Source organism: Sciurus vulgaris, assembly GCF_902686455.1.
Source record: "Sciurus vulgaris genome assembly, chromosome: 7".
In the NCBI taxonomy this organism is placed as follows: Eukaryota; Metazoa; Chordata; class Mammalia; order Rodentia; family Sciuridae; genus Sciurus; species Sciurus vulgaris.
The window spans coordinates 54,270,888-54,291,895 of NC_136467.1; the positions used below are offsets into that span (position 1 = coordinate 54,270,888).

Below are 21,008 nucleotides of genomic sequence, written 5' to 3' on the forward strand. Positions count from 1 at the left end.
AGAAGACCAGCTTTACAGGGACATGGGTTAAATCACAGTGATATACGAGGTCCCTTAAGATTTAGCTCAGGAATAAGACTCTTTCAGTGACTCATGATTTTTACATAAAATTTTAGTTGCTTGTACTGACAAACTCATGTATTTAGAAAGCTATCTACCAACCTAATTTCAAGGTCACTCTCTTCATCTTTCTTCTGCTGATATCACACAGTGGATAGTTTATAAACAATAAGAGCTTGCATCTGGTTGATGCAAGAGGTTGCATCTCGAAGGCCTTCTTGTTGTGTTATTCCATGGTATGAAGGGGAAGGGCAAAGAAAGGGGTGGGGGAGGGCTGGGGAGATAGCTTAGCTGGTAGAGTGCAAGCACAAGGCCCTGAGTTCGATCCCCAGTACCGCAAAAAAAAAAAAGAAAAAGAAAAAGAAAAAAGAAAAAGGGATGGGGGAGAGAGAGAGAGAAAGAGAGAGAGAGTGCGCATGCGCGCAAAAAATCGAACTCACAGTATCAGGTCTTTTTTCTTTTTAATTTATTCTTTTTAGATATATATAACAGTAGAGTATATTTTTGACATATACATATACAGGGTATAACTTATTCTAATTAGGATCCCATTCTTGTGGTTGTACATGATGTGGAGTTTCACTGGTGGTGTATTCATATATAAGAACGTGGAAATCAGGCCCTTTTATAATAGTCTTTAATCAAGTCATAAGGACCAAGCCTTCAGGGCCAAATCACTTCTCAAAAGTCCCCCCACTTACCTGTTTAATTGGGAATTAAGTTTTTAATACAGGCTTTTGTTGGGGAACACATTCAAACCATAGCAGGTAGTAGGAGAACATAATCAAGATATACTCTGCTTCTAGGAACTGGTCAGGAACCAAAGGCTGCTGTAGATAAGAACCCCAGTACTTTGAGGGCTGTGGTTTAAAGAATTCATTTCAGGCATGCCATCATATTAAATGAATATTATTGAGATAACATATATAATAAGATGCACCTGTTTCTTTTATAAATTGATAGGCTTTCATATATGTTTGCCTGGGAAAACACAGGAGTTCTATTTAACTAGCAGCAAAGATCCCTTATTGAGAGTAAGGGAAACCTGCAAAGATTGATTTATTTTACCAGGAGATGACATATGATAGTTATTTTGTGAGATCATATTCTCAACTAAGGACATATCTTAGGTAGAAGACTTCCAGAGTGAGGGCCATAAATCAAATAAGTATGTGTGGTTCATTTGCCCAATGTACTTTTGCTCTCATAATCCTGGGTTTAAGTACATCTCTGGGAGATGTGGATTCTAACCTAGATCTGCCACTGTCCTTAGAGAATGAATTTGGTCAAGGTTATAGGTCACCTCTCTGGGCCTCTTTCTTTACCAGTAAATCAAGTGGGCTTAGTCTGGTACTCTCGGTCTCTGACAATTTCTCAATGATAATAAGACTGATTGATTTGAATGTGAATGTCATAAGTGTAAATAGAAAACTGCTGCCTAACAGTGTTAACTTCTCTGAGGGTAGACTGTATTCTTAATGAACAGGATAGAATCTGAATGCTTTTGTAGTATTATTCTTGCCACTGATGTCAATGTGGACTATATCTTGACTGTATTCTCTTAGTGACCTTGAAGTTAGTTAGGCAAATAGCCTGCTAAATACGTGTGTTTGTCTTGCATTGAGTCCCCCCCCCCCCCTTTTTTAATAATGGTTGTATTTTCTTGGTTTTTGTTAGAGAAAAGAAAACCTTATCTCTGCTGTTCAGGCTTGTAACCACTTCTAAAAGGCAGACAAAGAAGTGCATTGTTAACTGTTGGCAGTGCTGGGTTGGCAGGCATTGTGTCCTGTGAGTATCAAAGTTTGATTAACATAAGTGTTGTATTACAGATATTCCCAGCCTGGTTCAAGGTAAAATTAAATTAATCACAGCATTTAATAGTATATGCTCTTCTGATGTAAGATAGCCTGTACCTAGCTATAAATATGAAATTTCCAGCTGGAAATACATTTTTACTTAGATATAAACACCTTAAATGGTGGTTAGGTTCTCTGAATAGAAAGACATATTTAATCCAAGAGTACTTAAAATATGACACTAATAGAATTTTAGAACTTAACTGTAATTTTTAACTAGATTATCTATTTTTAACTGGATTCCTATGGCGGGATACTTGTTTACAGACTTAAAAGTATTTGCTTTACCAACATATTTTGACTTCTTAACATGTACCAGAGCCAGGCATAGTGGTGCATGTCTGTAATCATTGAGGCTTGGGAGATTGCGGCAGGATGATCCCAAGTTCAAAGCCAGCCTCGGCAATTAGCAAGACCCTGATCAACTTAGTGAGACCCTGTCTCAAAGTAAAAAATATAAAAGGGCTGGGGATGTGGCTCATTGGTTAAGCACCCCCGGGTCCAATCATCAGTACTAAACAAACAAAACAAAAATCCGTGTACTAGAGCACTGGGAATACAGGAATTCATAAAATACAGTTGCTTCCCTCAATGGGTGTATGTGGGGAAGATTTAATAAAACAGATAATCATAAAACACCAAGGTTTTTAAAAAATAATGAGATACATTTAAGGATCAACTAATAAGCATAAGATACTGAGAGTGCAGGAGTAGAACACCTAACTAGTTTGTATGGGGACTCTCTTGAAGGACCATACTGAGCTGAACCTAAAAGGGTGAGTAGAAATTAATGAGGTAAAAAGGAGAAGATGAGGAGGGCATTTCAGGTAGAGGAAACAGCTTGTATTAAGGACACAGGGTAAGAAACTATAAGGATGTGTTAGCTTTTTGTTACTGGGACAAAAGAAACAACTTAGGAGGAAAGATTTATTTTTGCTCATGGTTTCAGTTTTATGGTCAGTCAGCTCCAAGGCAGAAACTTCATTTGAAAGCCTTAAAAGAGAGGGGAGAGGGGTATTGTGAGATGGAGCTTGGGGAAGAAAGAAAGCCTGTACCATCAATGGATTAGTCTACCTATGAGGTCAGAACCTGCATGACCCAATCACATTCCAAGAATCCCACCTCTGAATACTGTTGCTTTGGGGATCAGGCCTTCAATTCATGAACCTTTGGAGGACACTTCATATCCATACCATAACAAAGAATTTAAAAAAAGAGAGAGAGAAAGGTGTAGGAACCAGTAATGGTTGATCTTAATTGCCCTGTTTAGAAGTATGGATTTTTCCGGTTGACCAGTTTCCTGAGCTAGTCAGGGTTTAAGGACAGACCACTTAGACAGTTATGGAGGGTTGACTTAAGGATTCAGGGAGAGCAGCTTTATCAGGTTGTTCAAGTCAGCTGGTAGAGAAGTCATGAAGAGTGGGCTGGGGAGATAGCTCAGTTGGTAGAGTGCTTGCCCTGGGTTCAATCCCCAGCACCCCCCCCAAAAAAAAAAAAAAAAAAAAAAAAAGAAGTCATGAAGATCTAGGGCAGAGGTGATCAGCATAAAGAGGAGGGAAGATAATAGGTCAATATTTAGGACCTAAGTCATATTTGAGAATTGATTAGATTTGAGGGATAAAGGACAGAATGGAGTTCAGACTTCTGCTTTTGTTGACTGAGAAGGCAATACTATAAAAAGAGGCAGTTTTGATTGGAAAAGGTAATTCAGTTTGGACAAAGTGTATTTGTGATGACTGTGGAGATGGACAACATACAGCTGACATAACTCTAAGGTACAGTGCAGGGTTAGAACCCTAGAAGTTTTGACTTGAGAGTCTTAGCATATAGGTGACTTCTGAAACCCTCAAATAAACCACAATCAGAGTTTTCAAAAAAACTATGTTCAGGAGTAATCTTGGTGTCATTTGGGGTAAGTGCTTTTTCTAGTTTCCTGACACTTAAAATTGGGAAGTCCACTATCACAGGACCATTAATAATTTAGTTCATTCATTTATTTGTTTACTCATTCAACAAAAGTTTTTTTTAAATTATTTAGGATATATTTAGATTTCAACAAATATATACAGTGACAGAACTGTCTGTCCTCTCTGCCCTCTAAGAAGTTGCAATCACAATGATCACATTCTCTATATTTAAAAATTCTCTACTATCCAATTAATGAGGTTGTTTTAAGGGCTAAACAGTTACGATAGACTAATTCTATTTGTAAATGACCATTGTGTTTGCTAAAAAAAAGAAAGCATATATCTTATTAACTCTTAGTAGTTAATAGTCCTATTTGCTGCAAAACAGAATCTTGTTTGGGGTGAACAATGAGGAACAGTGTACAGAAAGGAACATGAACTGAGGGTTTTTTTTCTGGGAATGTTCTTCTGTATCAAATGTAAAGGGAATTGTGCCAACACTGTATTTAAATAAAAGTATAGTTGCATTCATTAATATCAGGCCTGTACTATTCATTGTTTTTAGAAACCAATCCAATTGGTATTCAATTGTTCTTGTTCCTATTATTCAGGATTGTAGACAATTGTGTTTGGGTTTTTTTGTCTTCCCTGATTGGTGCTGATAAGAGTCATATTGTGAGTTTCATATTTTAGTTCTAAATGTCCTGGGGTGGGGAGTGCAAAGCAAATGTAGTAGAATGACTATGTATCTTTAAGGCTGTTCTATTTATGATGTGCCAATTAACTGAAATAAATTCAACCCTGTGGAAAAAAATTGATTCTATAAAAGGAAAAAGCAAATCTGGACTGCATGTAAAGCATCATGAATATAAATTGAATTAACTAAATTCTGCGAAAACACAGATATTACAGGGATGTCTTCTGAGTGATTGTTTTATTTATCCCATTATTTCCTTAACTTTTGCCTTGAAAATACAATTGAAGTAAAGCAAACCCTGTAGCATTGATTTTCTGTCTGATTTTATTGCTGATAACTTAAATGTGAGACATCCAACTACTGCCATTTCTACTGTTTCTATGGTAACCAAAGTGTGCAAACCCAGCAGTATCACTTTCTTTCACAGCTGGCTTTTTGTGCTCACAGGAAGAATAGGAGTTTTAGTAAAGCATAGTCTATGTTAATTGGGATGTAACTAGGTCAGAACAATTTTGATATCCTTTCTTCATTCTTTTAGATTTGTGTGTGGGTATGGGTGTATGTGTGTGAACCGCAGTTTCCTTTTTTAAAAAAAGCATGTACTTTCACTGAAATTAATCACTATTGTTCGTTTTTTGAAAATTAAACATAATATGTGTTAATATAATTCAGCATGAATCTTGATTGGATGGAGATACTCTGAGACTTGCCCCATAGACCCTGTAGAAAATGAAGTTTCTGGACATAGTGGCGCATGCCTATAATCCTAGCCACACAGCAGACTGAGTCAGGAGGATTTCAAGTTCAAGGCCAGCCAGGGCAACTTAAGATCATATCTGAAATTCAAATAAAAAAAGGGGTGCTGTAGCTCAGAAGTAGAACACTTGCCTAGCATGCATGAGACGAAGACTCTGGGTTAAATCACCACCACTATGAGTACATGCACACACACACACACACACACAAAAGAAAAATGAATGTTTTGAAAAGTTAAACACACTTTAATATTGATTATATAGTTTATTTTATTGCTAGTTACTTTGAAACATCAAGTATCTTGTTAGCATTTATTTACTTGTTCTGAAGGGAACAAGTAATCCCAGTGAAGGGATACATATTTTAAAATGATTCCCCTATTCCCCAATTCTAGGTCTTAATGCAGCTGCAGGAACCCTTTCCCTTGGATACCAGTCCAAGCCCTGAGTTTCTTTCTCAGACTTTACGGAAGAACTCATAGACTACTGTTCCCCTAAACCATGTCATTGCCTTCTGCCCTCATCTCAGACTCTGTGTGGAGACCTCGTACATAGAGCTTCCATAGGATAGGCTTTAAGTATGTTGTTATCCTAAAGCTATTCTCCACCAACTTCAATGCTAGCTAGACTCTCTCTCCTCTTTGTATCCTCATTTATTGTTCTTATTGTTTCAACAGTGTGATTGAAAGAACTTCTAATAAGAGTTAAGTGATATAAAACCTGATTCCCACAGTTCTTACATTTGGCAGGTTTTTTGTTTGTTTGGGTTTTTTTTGTTTGTTTGTTTGGTACTAGGAATTGAACTCAGGGACACTTGACCACTATCCCAGCCCTATTTTGTATTTTATTTAGATACAGTCTCACTGAGTTGCTTAATGCCTCGCTTTTGCTGGGCCTGGCTTTGAACTCAAAATTCTCCTGCCTCAGCCTCCCAAACTCCTGTGATTACAGGTATATGCCACTGTCTGGCCTTTTAGCAGTTCTTATTGTATTTTCATTTCTTTTATGAAACAACTTTTGCTCTCATATCTCATACTTAACTTTTATCTTACTATCTTTATTTTGAAAGCGCCTAAACTCAAACTTTAGGTATTACAAATACTGTATAACAAGTGGTATATAAGGTGATTTGTTTGATAAGCTTACAACTTTAAAAATTATGTCCCCTTAGAAATCACATTTTCACTGGGATCTTTAAATTATATTCTAAATCTGTAGTTACCTTCTTTCCTCTTATTTGGGTCACATTCACTAAGCCTGGCTTCTGTAAATGCACAGAAATTATTTTCACTGAGTTGCCAGTGACCTTCTAATTGTCCATTCCACTTGTACTTGATAGCACTTCTTCCTTTTTAAACTCTCTTATTGTCTACATAGGTTTTCTTACCTTTGATTTTTCTTCACAGATTGTTTCATTGGCTTCCCCCCATCCATTTATTTCCCTCAGCATTATTTATTTATTTATTTTTAAAAATACTTTTCTCTCATAGTGAGTAACTGAATTATATAAAATCAAACATTATAGAAATATTTAATGTTGTAGTAAATGACAGTCTTTCCAAATCCTGCCATCAGAGATTGGGCAGAATATCAAAATCAACCCACTTTCCTATCTATCCTACCTATCCACCCATTCATCCATCTATGTTATACAACTATTTAAAAGTTATGGGTAATAGAGAAAGATAAATAATAGAATGATGCTAATTCTAGTCATGTAAAACCTAAAATCTTTCCTAGTTCCTGTGTGACTATGATTAAAACCCCCACCCTCCGATCTTCACCTTAATTCTCCACTGTTTCTCCTACTACTTATTCTTCTCTCACATTGACTTCAGCTAATTACCTCTACTCTTTCTCCAGCTGGCCAGTCTGCTGGCTCATCAGAATTCTCCCTAACTGCTACAGACATCATGTCCTTGCTCTTGCCCATCTGCAGACCTTTTGGCAGCTCTTACCAACTCTAAGAGCATGGGCTAGATGTGCTCAAGAACAAAGCCAATTCCAGTTACTGAAGCGACTTGAGCTAAAATCTGAATATTTAAAACAGCAAGCAAGCTCTTCCTTTCCTCTCTCTATAATCATCACAACTGTATCATTCTGTCCTTCCTAATGGCCGTGGTTCTCCTTAGCCCCATCTCTACTTCATCCCAGGCATTCTTTTTCCTCAAACCTTGCAACTTGTTCTTATGCCTGTACTACTCTCCCTTTAAACACCCAGCTGGCTCACTACTGCACCTCCTTCAGGTTTTATGTCAAATGTTACCTTCTCTAGAAGGCTTTCTCTGAAGAGGAAAATAATGTTGAAGATAACACCTTACCAATCCATTCACAACAGTACCTATCCCTATTCCTTACTTTATTTTTTGTCTTTGTTATCTTCTTAATATATACATACAAAAGAATATCTGAAAAATGTTTGTCATAAGGCATAAAAATACAGTGAGTTATCAAGAACTTGTCACTTAACTCAGTAACTGGATTACCAATAGTATGCTTCTAGTTGTTGTTCCCCTGTCCTACTCTCCTGCTTCCTCCCAAGAGGGAACAAATATCATTGATTTTGAATCAATTATTCTCTTCTATTTAAAAATAAGGTTTATCTTCCTGGGTAAGGTGGCACACACCTGTAATCCCAGAGACCCTAGGAGGCTGAGGCAGTGGGATTGCAAGTTTGAGTCAATTTAGTGAGATCCTGTCTCAAAAATAACAAATAAATGAATATATAAGGACTGTGGATGTAGCTTAGTGGTAAAGCACTCCTGGGTTCAATCTCCTCCTGGGGGGAGGTGGTGGGGAGAAAAGATTTATCTCATTTAGTGTATTTAGCTCTGCCTGATTTTAAGCTTTTTGAAAATGGTATCCTGTTCTATGTATACAGTCTTCTAAACCTGCTTTTTTCACTCAGTGCTTCTATAATTTGAACATGTTTTTACATTTGTTTATAATTCAGTGACTTTTTTCACTACTGTTTTAAAATTCTTTGTGTGACTCTATCACAATTTTAAAAAAATTAGAACCTGTGCTGTTATGAACATTCTCTAGTGTATCTAAAAATGAAATTACTGAGTCAAAGGGTATGCATTTGTTCACTTTTGCAAGATTTTGTCAAATTGTTTTCTAGAGAAGTTATACCGTTATACTCCCACCAGCAATGTATGGGAATTTCCATTGATCCACTTCCTACTTATCAGTTCTTATTTAACCAATCTAGTAGGTGTCTGCTGTGATTTTACTTTACATTTGGTTAGATTGAACATCTTATCATAATACTTATCATTTAAACATTTCTGTTTTAGTTGATTATCTGTTTGGACATTTTGCGCATTTTTCTATTTGGTTGTTTTGACTTGTATTATTTCTTTAATCTGGATATAAAATCTTTGTTGCTTATATGTGTTACAAGTACTTCTTCCATTTTGTGCTTTGATTTTAAATTTTCTCTATTTTTTTGATGATTGGAAGTTATTTTAACATAGCAAATTTTCTCAGTCTTTTATGATCAGAGTTTTTTGTGCCTTAAGAAATTTTAACCTACCTCAGTATCAAAAAGATATTCTCAGACTTTTTCTCCTAAAGTTCTAAAGTTTTATTTTTCATTTAGCTCTTCAAGTAAAATTGATGTGTGTGTGTGTGTGATATAAGGTGATAATTCATTTTATTTTTTCACACTTACACAAATCCTCATCTGTTGTTCCAGCACCATTTTTTAAATAGTTAATATTTTTCCATTGATCTCAAGTTGTTGTTCTATCAGTATCATGGTTTCCATCATTAGTCAGTTTATTTGTCCTATACTACCACTACACTGTTAATTTTCATAGCTCTAAAACAAGCTTTGGTATCTGATTCTGAGTCAGATTCCTATTCCCACCCCTTAATCCCCTGTATAATCTTCTTTGTATCTTGTCTATTTTTAGCCCTTTGCTCTTCCACATACTTTTTAAAATCAGCTTTTCAAGTCTTACTTCCCCCACTACAAAAATTGATTGGATTTTTAATTGAAATCACTTGAATTTAAAAATAAATATGAAGAGAACTGATCCCTTTACTACATTGAGTCTCTTTACTTATAAACATGAGGTCTTCATTTAGGGCTTCTTTATGTCATTTAAAATAAAGTTTCATACAAATCATGTATATCCTTTGTTTCAGTCAGCTTTTTCCACTATGACTAAAAGATCTGACCAGAACAATTGTAGAGGAGGAAAAGTTTATTTGAGGGTTCACAGTCCACAGAAGGCCAGCTGCTTTCCTCTGGGCTTGAGGTTTGGTGGAACATAATGGTGAAAGACTGTGGCAGAAGGAAGCAGCTCACATGGTGATCAGAAAGCAGAGAGAGACTCCTAGCCAGATACATATACTCCAAAGCCACACCCCAATCCCACCTCCTCCAGCCACGCCCTGCCACTTCAGTTACCACTCAGTTAATCCCTATCAGGGGATTAATTCACTGATCAAGTTAAGTCTATAACCCATTGATTTCTTTTCCAAACGTTGCGTTGTCTCACATGAGTTTTTGGGTGACATCACATCTAAACCGTAACATCCTTTATTAATATATTCCTAGACACTATCTAGTTTTTGTTGCTATAGAAGTGTTGACTTTGAAAAATACGTATTTCCTAGGTCTTGTTTTTACTGGAATATAGAAATGCATTGACTTTTTATATTAATTCAATTAGCCAGATATCTTTCTAAACCCTCCTATGATTGCTAATAATTTATCTTCAGTTTTCTATGTAGATAATTAAATCATCTGAAATTAACAATAGTTTTATTTCTGTCTTTATAATTCATGTGCATTTGATATTGTTCTATAGCATTGTGTTTACAATACATGTTGACTTTAGAGGTGAAGATAGTGAACATCCTTGAATTCCTGTGTGTGTGTGTGTGTGTGTGTGTGTGTGTGTGTGAGAGACTCGGGATTGAACCTGGAGGTGCTCTACTACTGAGCTGCATCCTCAGCCCTTTTCATTTTTTATTTTGAAGAAGGGTTTCACTAAATTGCCTAGGTTGGAACTTGGGATCCTTCTGTCTTAGCTTGCCAATTTTCTGGGATTACAGACATGTGCTAATCCTGATATTAAAGGGAATATTTCCAATGTTTCCTTCTTAGATTTTGGTATATGCCCTTTATCAGATTAAGGAAATTTTTTCTTGTCTAACTTGCTGAGAATTTTTATTATGAATGGGTTTTAAATTTTATCAATTCTGCTTTTTCAGCATCTATAAGAATGATTATATCATTTTCATTTTTAATATATTAATATGGAGATAAATTGTATGGATTTTCTCATGTTAGACCATATTGGTATTCTTGTTTCCTGGATTTGATTTGCTAATATTTTGTTTAATATTTTTTTGCATATATACTCCCAAGTGAAATTATCCTGAAATTTTTCTTTTTTTCACTGTCTGCTTTTGCTATCAAGATTAAACTGATCTAATAGGAATACACAGATAAACTATAGTTAATAAAACTACAGTGTTACAAACAGAGAAACAACATGTATCCCATTTGTTTACAATAAAAAAAAAACTACAGTGTCAACTTAATTTAGTTCTTCTTAATTTCCTCAGATTTTCTAATTCATTTTGAATCAATTCATAGGTTATATTTTCTTGACTTTATCTATTATGTATACATATTCAAATTAATAAAGTTCTTCATAGGACTCTTTTATCTTTCTGTCCTCCACTGGATCATAGTTATGCTTCTTTTTGTCATTTGTAATATTTACTTATACCTTCTCTCTTCTTGCTCCAGTTGTCCCACAGGCTTCATAAATGCTCTCCGGTTCATAAATTTCTGTCCTTATCTTTGTCTTTTTACTTTTCCTCTCTTTGTTTATTCTCTCAAGCAGCAACTGCTACTACTTCCTCTTCCTCCTCTCCTTTTTTCTTCTCTCTTCCTCCTTTTTTTCTTTCTTTCTTGTCCTTTTAATTCATTATATCCAGGCTTACTTTTTTCCTAACATAGTTAATGTTATACATTTCCCTTATACTATAGTGCTGCTTTAGCAGCATTTCACAGGTTTTGATAGGAAGAATTTTAAATATTTCAGTCCTGAATATTTTAATTTTTTAATTATTTCTCCTTTTACCTCTGAGTTCTTTCGAAGTATTTACAAATTTCCAAATAGTGAAGTTCTAAATTTATATTTTCATAACTGACTTCTAAGTTAATTGAATTGTGGTCAAAGAACATAGCCCATTTAATTGTTATTCCTTGAGATTTCTTGAGACCTGTTAGTATGTAATCGACATTTGTAAATATGCCGGAGGGGGGAAAATGTATATTCTCTAATATTTGGATCCTGGAAATGAGGCTCAGTCAGTCCGGCAGGGGTCCTACGGGGCCTGTTGTCTCAAAATGGCAGCAGCCACATGTAATCAAACCTGCAAGTACTGTAACAGTGAACTTCCAGACAACAGCAGGCAGCTGGTGCTCCACTGGTGGTTGGTGATCAGTTTGCTGACTGTTGTTGGACTATCGGAGGTGAACTGCGTGCGTTGGGTGATGGATAGGTGTAAGGCAGGCGATGGACAGGCGAGAGGCAGGGAAATGGCGGATGATAGGTGCCTGACAGTGAGCAATCAAGAAACAGATATCCCCTGCTTGAAACCGGAGTTCCTGAGCCACAAGGAATGCTGCCTCTCTCTAGTCCGCCATCTTGGATCTCTAATATTTAGGTAAAAAGTTGAGTATATGCCTACTAGTTCATCCTTGTTAATTGTATCCTTTGGGTAGTCCACAAAACTATCTTTGTCTGCTTGACATAACAGTAATTGAGAAATGTATATTATCATTGGTCTTCTTTTTCCCTTTAGTTATATTAAGTCTTTATACACATACATACATACATATGTGTGCTTGTGTGTGCGTGTATATGTGTGTGTGTGTGTGTGTGTGTGTGTGTGTGTGTGTAAAGTAAAACATAACAAGGGTAGGATTGTTGTCTCTTTTTGGTAAATTGAACTTTGTATCATTATATCATTATATAGCGACCATTTCTGGACCTAATTATGCTTTTGTCTTCAAAGTTATTTTGTTTGACATTTCTGTACTTGACTCAGCTTTCCTTCAGCAGTTAATATATTTTTAAACATCCTTTAACTTTTAGCTTTTAAGGTCCTTCATTTAGGTTACCTCTTGTCAATAGCATGCAAATGGATCTTGTTTTTAATTCACTATGGAAACATTACTCCTCAGGCCTAAGTTGGGAAGTTTTTCGTCCAGAAAGGGTTTGCTTTTGTTTCTTCTGGTAGTATCTAGGTTTAGTTCCCCTGAGGGTCTTGGTGATTGTAGAATAGAAGACTTAGCTTCCTTACCTTGTTGATGACCCAGGTTCCATGTCCCCAGCGCATTGTGTAATTGATATCTGCTCTGAGGTCCACTCTGCCTTTCCTTATCTCTCCATCCATAAAAGTATATTATTCAGAAACTGAAAATTGTTGTAGATGTCCCTGAACCCTTGAGATCAGGGACACTTTGAGAAAATTTTCTTATGTAGCATACAGTTGTTCTGTAAGGGCAGGGTCCCTTAGAACACTTGGTCAGTCTTAACACCAAATATGGTAGTTTCCTTGTTTTGATTATTTCCACAGTACTTATCAATATGTGATTTACTATATACTAGTTTATATTCTCTTTCCACTAGAACATAAGGTCCAAAAGGGCAAGAATTTTTCCTGTTTTTTTTCTGCCATATTTCTAGCATCAAAACCATTGCTTGTTGCTTAGTTGCACGCAATCAGTATTTGTTGAGTAAATGAGAATGGAGAGAATGATGTATAATATGCCAAGTCTTGACCTTTTACCTTGAAATGTTTTTGTGTTCCTCTGTGACCAGTGCCACAGATTAAGTTGTGCTTTTCCCTAGACTACTTTAGCCCATTTCCAACTGGTCTGCCTCTACTTCATGGTTCATTGGTCATTGATTCATCTATCCTTTCCAATTCATCTTTCTTATTATTACCAGACTTTCTTCATATAGATATGATTATTTCATTGTCCTGTTTTGATTTGCCTATTGAATAGATTCCAGTTTTTTAAATGTAATAGTTTATTTCCAACATAGTTTTCTAGTCTTATTTCTAAGTAAAGCATTCTGTGCTCTACTCACATCCATAATATGGTATGTCTGTGTTTTTATATGACTGTGTTATATTACCTGTCAGATTCCATTAACCTAAAAAGTCATTCTTTTATTAATGTATATCAAAACCTTAGTCCTGTTTACTTGAAGTCATCTAAAATCATCTCCCTAAAGACTATTCTGAAATTCACTAAAAAGAATCCTTCTTTTGGTACTTTTCTATCTTTTCACTTTTCATAATATGCTTTGTGTTCTAAAAGCTGTCTGTCCCGACTTTCCCTATTAGACTTAAGCACTTTAACAAAGTGAAGGTCTTTAAAATTTTTTTCCTGAAAGTCTGTAGTACAATAATTTATACATAATGTATCTTTGATAAGTAGTTACCAAACTTGATTCTTTTTCCACACTTGAATTTGGAAGGTTCAGTTTGTATCTGATGTTATTTTTCTTATTGGGCTATGGTGAACTAATCCTATTTCATGTTTTTAGTTGTTGCACTCTAGTGGCAATAACTTTCAAATCCAAATTTTCGTTTTCCCACTCCCCTGGCTAGTATGACTTAGGAATCTTCTGTAACTCAAACTCGATGTCACTTACTCTTTGTTGTTCCCTATCCCAAACAAGTATCTTGTGTAACTTTTCTCTAATGGAAGAAAGACCTGAGGCCTCTCACTTCTACAGAGCACAAGCTTTGAATATAAAAAGCTTCCAATTTTTCTTTCTACATAGCGAGCATCTGGAGTTTGGGATCTTGGTTTTATGATGCTTTAGTTTTTCCTCTTAATGCTTAGGTATGGTTCTTTGTCCCTAGAAGACATTAAAACATACTCATTGATTAAATAAATGAATCTAATAAGTTTAAAATACAAGTTTTCTTCCAAAGACTTTACAAAGGAGATTGATTTGCCTCTTTCCACCCCCAAACCTATCTCACAGTTTCTTTTTCCAAATGTCTGTAGATAAGGATAACTTAAAAGATGGTAGATACATTTGCAGCCTACTCATTTTCTTTATATAGCTCTGTATTAACCTTGGTTTTTCACTTTGCTACATTTTGAAATTATATTTCAGAGTTCTTTTGCATGTACATATGAATTTTAGTGGAGTCTGTTAAATGTTGATGATGTTTTCCTACGGCAGGTTAGGAATATTTAGCACGGAATATTCCATTTGATTTACTTAAGTGAAGGCAATTTTATTGTGGTTCGAAATTTTTGTATAAAAAAAATTTCATCTACACAAACTTGTTCTGGACAGTAATCAGTTTATATAATTTATACAAGTTTTAAAACTGTTATTACTAGTTTTTTCTATGGGATGAGTATAAGTGATAACTTTAATTATTTTATAATGATTTGCATGGCATAATTTTGAAAATAAGTTATATTTCCATGACAAGGAATGTTTATGTAAATTTAGTGCTAACTTTAAGTGTGTTAAGTGCTTTAAATATGTAGCAGGTGCTTACTATTTGATTTTAAGTTAAGTTTTGATGAAAACACACAAATGCTATTTTCATATTATAAGAAAATTTTCCATTGTAGAGCATGTCAAAGGAATAAATAGTAATTTTGAATGCTCTATTTTTATTTCTAGAAACCAGCAAATATCCTAGTAATGGGAGAAGGTCCTGAGAGAGGGAGAGTCAAAATAGGTAGGTAATTATGCCTAAAATAATTTATTAAGAAACTGAAATTCCTACAGATATGGTTTCCCTATTTAATACTTTTATTTAAGAAGTTAATTTTAAAATTACTTCTGCATATTATTTTTAGAAAAGATGTTGGAAAATATAGTAATCTTTAAAACCCAAAGTGTTCCCCCACCAGTAAGATTCTATAATTCTAAGTTGAGACATCACTGGGAATTGACAGGCAAACCCATGAAAACATTTACTCCCATACGGTGTCCCAAGCATGTGTTTATATTACCACCACTGTCCTGCATAGTTACCCTAAACATAATCCCCTAAATCTTACTTTTTCCTTAACTTTACCAAATGTACACTCCCTGAATATATCCCCTCTGACTTAATACACAGAGACCCTCACATGTTTTCCCCACTCCCCACCCCTAGCCTTCATATCCTGTGCCACGGACTCATATATCTTTTCCAAATGAATATGTTTATAGCCTCTCATACTTACCTGAAAATTCTAAAAGAAATCAGCATCATTTATACCTAAAAAATGAACTAAGACGGGCTGGGGAGATAGCTCAGCTGGTAGAGTGCTTGCCTCACAAGCACAAGGCCCTGAGTTTGATTCCCCAGTACTGCAAAAAAAAAAAAAAAAAAAAAAAGAGCTAAGAAATACTTTATTAATTTATTTTCATAGAAATTATATTTATTGGATGTTCAAATTTTTTTTAGTTGTAGATAGGCATAATACCTTTATTTATTTTTATGTGTTACTGAGGATTAAACCCAGTGCCTCATATGTGCTAGGCAAGCGCTTTACCACTGAGCTTCAACTCCAGCCTATGTTCAATGTTTTTTAAACAGACTTTAAAATAAATTTGTTTTATTAACCTTAGTTTCTTTGCTATTAGAATATACTATGCTAGAGACAATGTAACATTGTGCTAAGTTGACCTACAACAAGCTCAGGCTTTCCTGCTTCAGCTGAGTCTGTCCTGCTGCTTACTTTTCTACTTCTTCCATTACTTCCCTAACCCATTTCTGAGGAAACTCTAAAACAACTTCACTTTCTTTAACACTCTCAGTTTGCTGACATTCAGCTTCATTCAAAAAAATGAGTTAATGTTAATTAATTACCTGGGGGCTGCTGTCCTTCACTTCCCTCCCCTTCCCTTTTCTACTCCTCACTTGTTTCTGTTTTTATTTTACACTCACTCACTCTTACAGGCATTTTTTAAAAATACCTACATTTTACCAGATACAGGTGAAGACTGAAACGGGATTGTCTCTCCTTGTGAGTGACAGTAAAATAAACTGTACTATACAGTGTAGTAGGTGTTTTCAATGTTATTTCATTTATTTTATACAACAGCTCTCTAAAGCATATCACACATAAGGAAAGCTGGATTTAGACAGGTTATAGCTTATTCAGTCTTTCAAAGCTAGGACTTGGATTCCTAGTCCTGAGACTCTTTCTGCAGATATGGCTGTCTGTTAATGTCAGAACTGTCTGGTGTGACCTCACTCATCTCCACTTTTTGTCAACACAACTCTGCCTATGAAACAACCTCAGATAAAGAGTGACTCTTCCCTTCCTAAGTCCTACCTAGGCGTCCTTTCTATCTTATAAATATCACCCTGTCCTGCCTAAATTCCTTATATAATAGTGTTGTCATTTTCCCTTTCTCAAGTTTCTTCTTTCCTTCAAACATTCACAGTCCTTTTCCTGACTTTAAAAGAACTCTTACATCCATGTTGTTTTCTTTAGCGTTTGTTCTGTTTTTGTTCCCTTCTTGTTCCTATGCTTCTGGAACACCCTTGATATTCACTCTTTGATTCCACTCACCCTAATTTGTTACAGTTAGCTTCTAATTGCATCTCTTTATCCAAACTGCTTTATGAAAAGACATTTGTGACCACCTAAGGGCTTGCCAAACCCAATGGCCTGCCTTACTCACTGTTCTTCTTGACTGTAATAAACCATTTGTTCTTCTGACCTACCTGGCCTTGATACTATCTTTTCCCTTGGTCTGTATGACATCATCTAAAATTCTGTCTTTCCATGTACCACTTGTGATGTTACTTCTGCATTTCATTAATTCCTCTTACTCTTATTTACCTATTATTTTAAGATACCCTAAGTATTGGTTTGAGAGATGGCCTCCTTCTACAGTTACTTCTGTAGGGAATTGATAAATTGTGACCTCAAAATCTTGATTCTATGAAAATGATTTTAAGATCTGGATCTTAGATTCTATTCTATCACCCTACCTGACATCTTTTCTCTCTTATTTGGGTGTCCATCTGGCAATCTATACTCCATTTTTCCAAATCAAATTCATCGGTATTTTCTTATACTCTCTCTTATTTGTGCCATTTACTACATCCCAGTCACCCAAATCTGATTTTTTTTTTTTTTTTTTTTTTTTTTACTACTCCTTAATATAAAATTCCATTCTCTGGTCGACAGTTAATAACCTTAATGTTAAGAGGTTAGGACTGAATTTTAGTCAAGATTAGGGATAAAATCAAAAGTAAGAAATAATAAAGGTTTAATGAATAGTTGGTCTAGTTGATTAAATTACTTATTAATTTTGTTTTGATTTATTTCGGTGCTGCAAATTGAGTTCAGGGGCACATTCCCACTAAGCTATGTTCCCTGGTTCTTTTTATTTTTTGAGGTAAGGTCTTGGTAAGTTGTTGAGGATCTTGAACTTGGGATCCTCCTGCCTTGCCTGTGAATCACTGGAATTATAGGAGTATGCCACTGCACCTGACACAAATTTTGTTTTAATAACATGTTGTTGTTGTTAGTGCTAGGGAGCCCCCACCCCCAGGGCCTCCCACATCCTAGGGAAGTACTCGACCACTGAATTATGTCCCCAGTCTGCAAATTATTTTTTAAAAACCACAAGTAACTGCTGGGCATAATGGCATACACCTGTAATCCCAGGAGGATCACAAATTCCAGGCCCGCCTGAGCAACTTAAGGAGACCTTCTCTGAAAATAAAATGAGAAGGGTTAGGGATGGTAAAGCGCTTTGCATAGCATGTGCAAGGCCCTGGATTTCAGTTCCCAGCTCTGCAGGGAAAGAAAAAAATTAGTAATGCTAGTGCCTATGATTAATGCTTTAATACAGTTCTGTTTTGGCTCATAAAAGGAAAAAAAAAATGCCTGGTTGAATGGAAAACATTTTATACCCTTTCCTGTATCTGAATCTTCTCTCCCCCAGCAACCTAAAGTCTTCCGAGGCTAAAATGTGTATTATCTTCCTTTTTTGCTATTTAAAAAGATTTTTCCTTCAGGATCCAGCTCAAGATCCACTCTCAGTTTAGTCCACATTCACCAGTGTTTATTAAACACTGTTCCACATAACACGTTGCAGGAGACTCTCCCCTCAAGGGATTTAGCACCTAGTAGAACCCCATTGGCAACTTCCTTTATTCTCACAGTTCTTCAGTTCCTCCAACCCTCTGTTAATTTTATCTTCTCCATGTATTTTGTTATGTAAACTCTTTGTGTGCTACATCTGATTTTTTTTCTGATTTTCTGTCATTTGACACTGCTTAATTAATACACAAGAATTCTGCAACCCCTATCTGTTTAATTGAAGAATTCAATTAAGCCAACTGTTGTTGTAATGGTTAGACTTAGTTATCTTTTGTCTAAATTAGTAATTATTTGAAAAGTGGTTTGAAGCTTCTTTGAAGTTAATACAATAGCAGGAATTGTTAAGACTATTGTTTCCTTCTGGACTTGACTTCTGACAGTGACTGGATGAGGCTTAGATAAAACTAAGGAGGTAGAAAATAGGAGGAGAAATACTGATTTTAGCCTTTACTTTAAAATGCTTTTAAAGGATAAAACAATATTCCATTATACTTTGCCATCAACAATAATTGGCATCTGGTTGTTTAATCTGATTTATCATATATAATCATTTCATCTGTGTGATGACACACTTACCATCAATAATAACATCTATTAAATATATAAAACAGTACTTTGACTTGTGTAATATTATAGATTAATAGGTGTAATATTGGTAAAATGCTTGAATGTTTTTGTTTGCTATAGGGAAATTTAGTTAAACAAGAATAGGCACTAGCACAGGCTTCCTTTGATAGCTTTGTTTTTAAAGACGTGGATATCCAGAAGCATTCTCAGAAAGTTCTTGTAAATTTTATTCAAACTCTAAGGAAACAAAATCACAGTAAATTAAGATTTCAGTGTATATTATAGTACATTAGTTTTAGGTTAAATGATACTCTAGTTAAATCTTTTATGTGCTTTTGTACATTTTATATTGGGGCATATTATAGTTGTACATTTATATAATATTTGTACATTATATAATTGTATATTTTCTATTGGGGCATATTATATAATATACACTGTGTATATTATATATTTCAAATCAGAGGTGTATCATTCTTGGAACTTTGCCTCTGTGGCTTGCATTTATTATATGTATAATTTATTGGATGTCAGATTAGTGGATAAGAATGTAGATACTAGCTGGGCATAGTGTCACACACCTGTAATTCCAGTTGCTTAGGAGGCTGAGGCAGGAGGTTCAAAAGTTTGAGGCCAGCCTGGGCAACTTAAACACTGTTTCAAAAAGGAATGGGGATGTAGCTCAGTGGTAGAGAGCTTGCCTAGCATGTGTGAGCCCCTGAGTTTTATTCCCTGTACTGCAAAAAGAGAAAAAACAAGTAGCTACTAAATTATAACATGGGTTTTCAACAGTGAACATCTTTATTTATTATCCCTGTGAAAAATAACCTGGGAAAGACATTTAGCTTGCTCTGGGCCTTAGATTCTTCATCTTAGAAGTGGGAAGCAAAATACTACACTAGGGTGCTCATGATGATTAAATGAGAGTGGTTTATGATGCATATAAAAACAAGTTGTAAACTGTAAAGTGTTTTTAGATATAAGGTATTTGTTATTTATGAAATCTTAAGAAATTTGGTCTCTAGAACTTTATCATAGTTATAAATATTCTTTTACTATTAGCTCAGTTTTATATGCCCCTAATATTTCAATTAATTAGCTTTGATTTAGGTCTTCGTTACATGCTGAATTATAGCAAATTATCTCTTATGTGTTCTGGGCATATTCTTGGAAACACATGTGACATTTTGGTTACCCTTCAACTAGTAACTTTTTCCAGTCTTCAGTTGTGACATTTGCTGCTTTCCATAATGTAAAATACCCTGTCATAGCCAATTCCAAGTCACCAATACTCTGTCACCTAATGCAGAGTTAGGAAGTGATGGGTACAAATCAACTTGTGTGAGCATGTAGGAGCTGGTCCAGTACATACTAAACTAAGTGACAGTCAATTCTTGGATGTATAGGTATACAGAAGTCATGACTGATCATGGAGACTCTTATTCTATATTTTAAAAAGCATTTAAGAGTATTATTATTTCTGAGAGCCAGAAATTATAAGTCAGATCTGGATTCTAATTCTGACTGAACTTAGTTTTGTGATGCTTGGCCAAGTCTTTTAAGCCTCAGATTCTTCAGCAGTAAAACAGGTACCACAGTAGTATCTATCTCCAGTGGGGGCGGGGATACTAAAAATAAATGAAGTGATTCCCATTCAGTGCTTGGTATAGACCTGTGGTTTTTTCCAGAGGAAAAGTACCACTTCATAAGGTTAGTGACCATTTTATCATCCTTTGCATGGTTCTAATACATGTCAAACTGAGTTTTATATTAATTTATTTTATTTTTTAGCTGACATGGGTTTTGCCAGATTATTCAATTCTCCTCTAAAGCCACTAGCAGATTTGGATCCAGTAGTTGTGACATTTTGGTATCGGGCTCCAGAACTCTTGCTTGGTGCGAGACATTATACAAAGGCCATTGGTAAGTTGGTCTAAAATGATTTACTATCTTGGCATAGAGCTTTCATAGATACCAAATGGTATAATAATAAAACCATTTGGTAAAACCACCTTATATCTCTCTGTTAAA

The 21,008-nt window shown here is 35.3% G+C and overlaps 1 protein-coding gene across 1 annotated transcript in view; it reads left to right on the plus strand.

The window, feature by feature from the left end:
• Positions 1 to 21,008, plus strand: part of CDK19 (cyclin dependent kinase 19) — a 155,243-nt gene that overhangs the window by 109,991 nt on the left and 24,244 nt on the right. Inside the window, 2 exon segments of the mRNA XM_079149154.1 lie at positions 14,977 to 15,034; positions 20,769 to 20,900. Of these exon segments, the coding sequence (XP_079005280.1) occupies positions 14,977 to 15,034; positions 20,769 to 20,900 (190 nt within the window).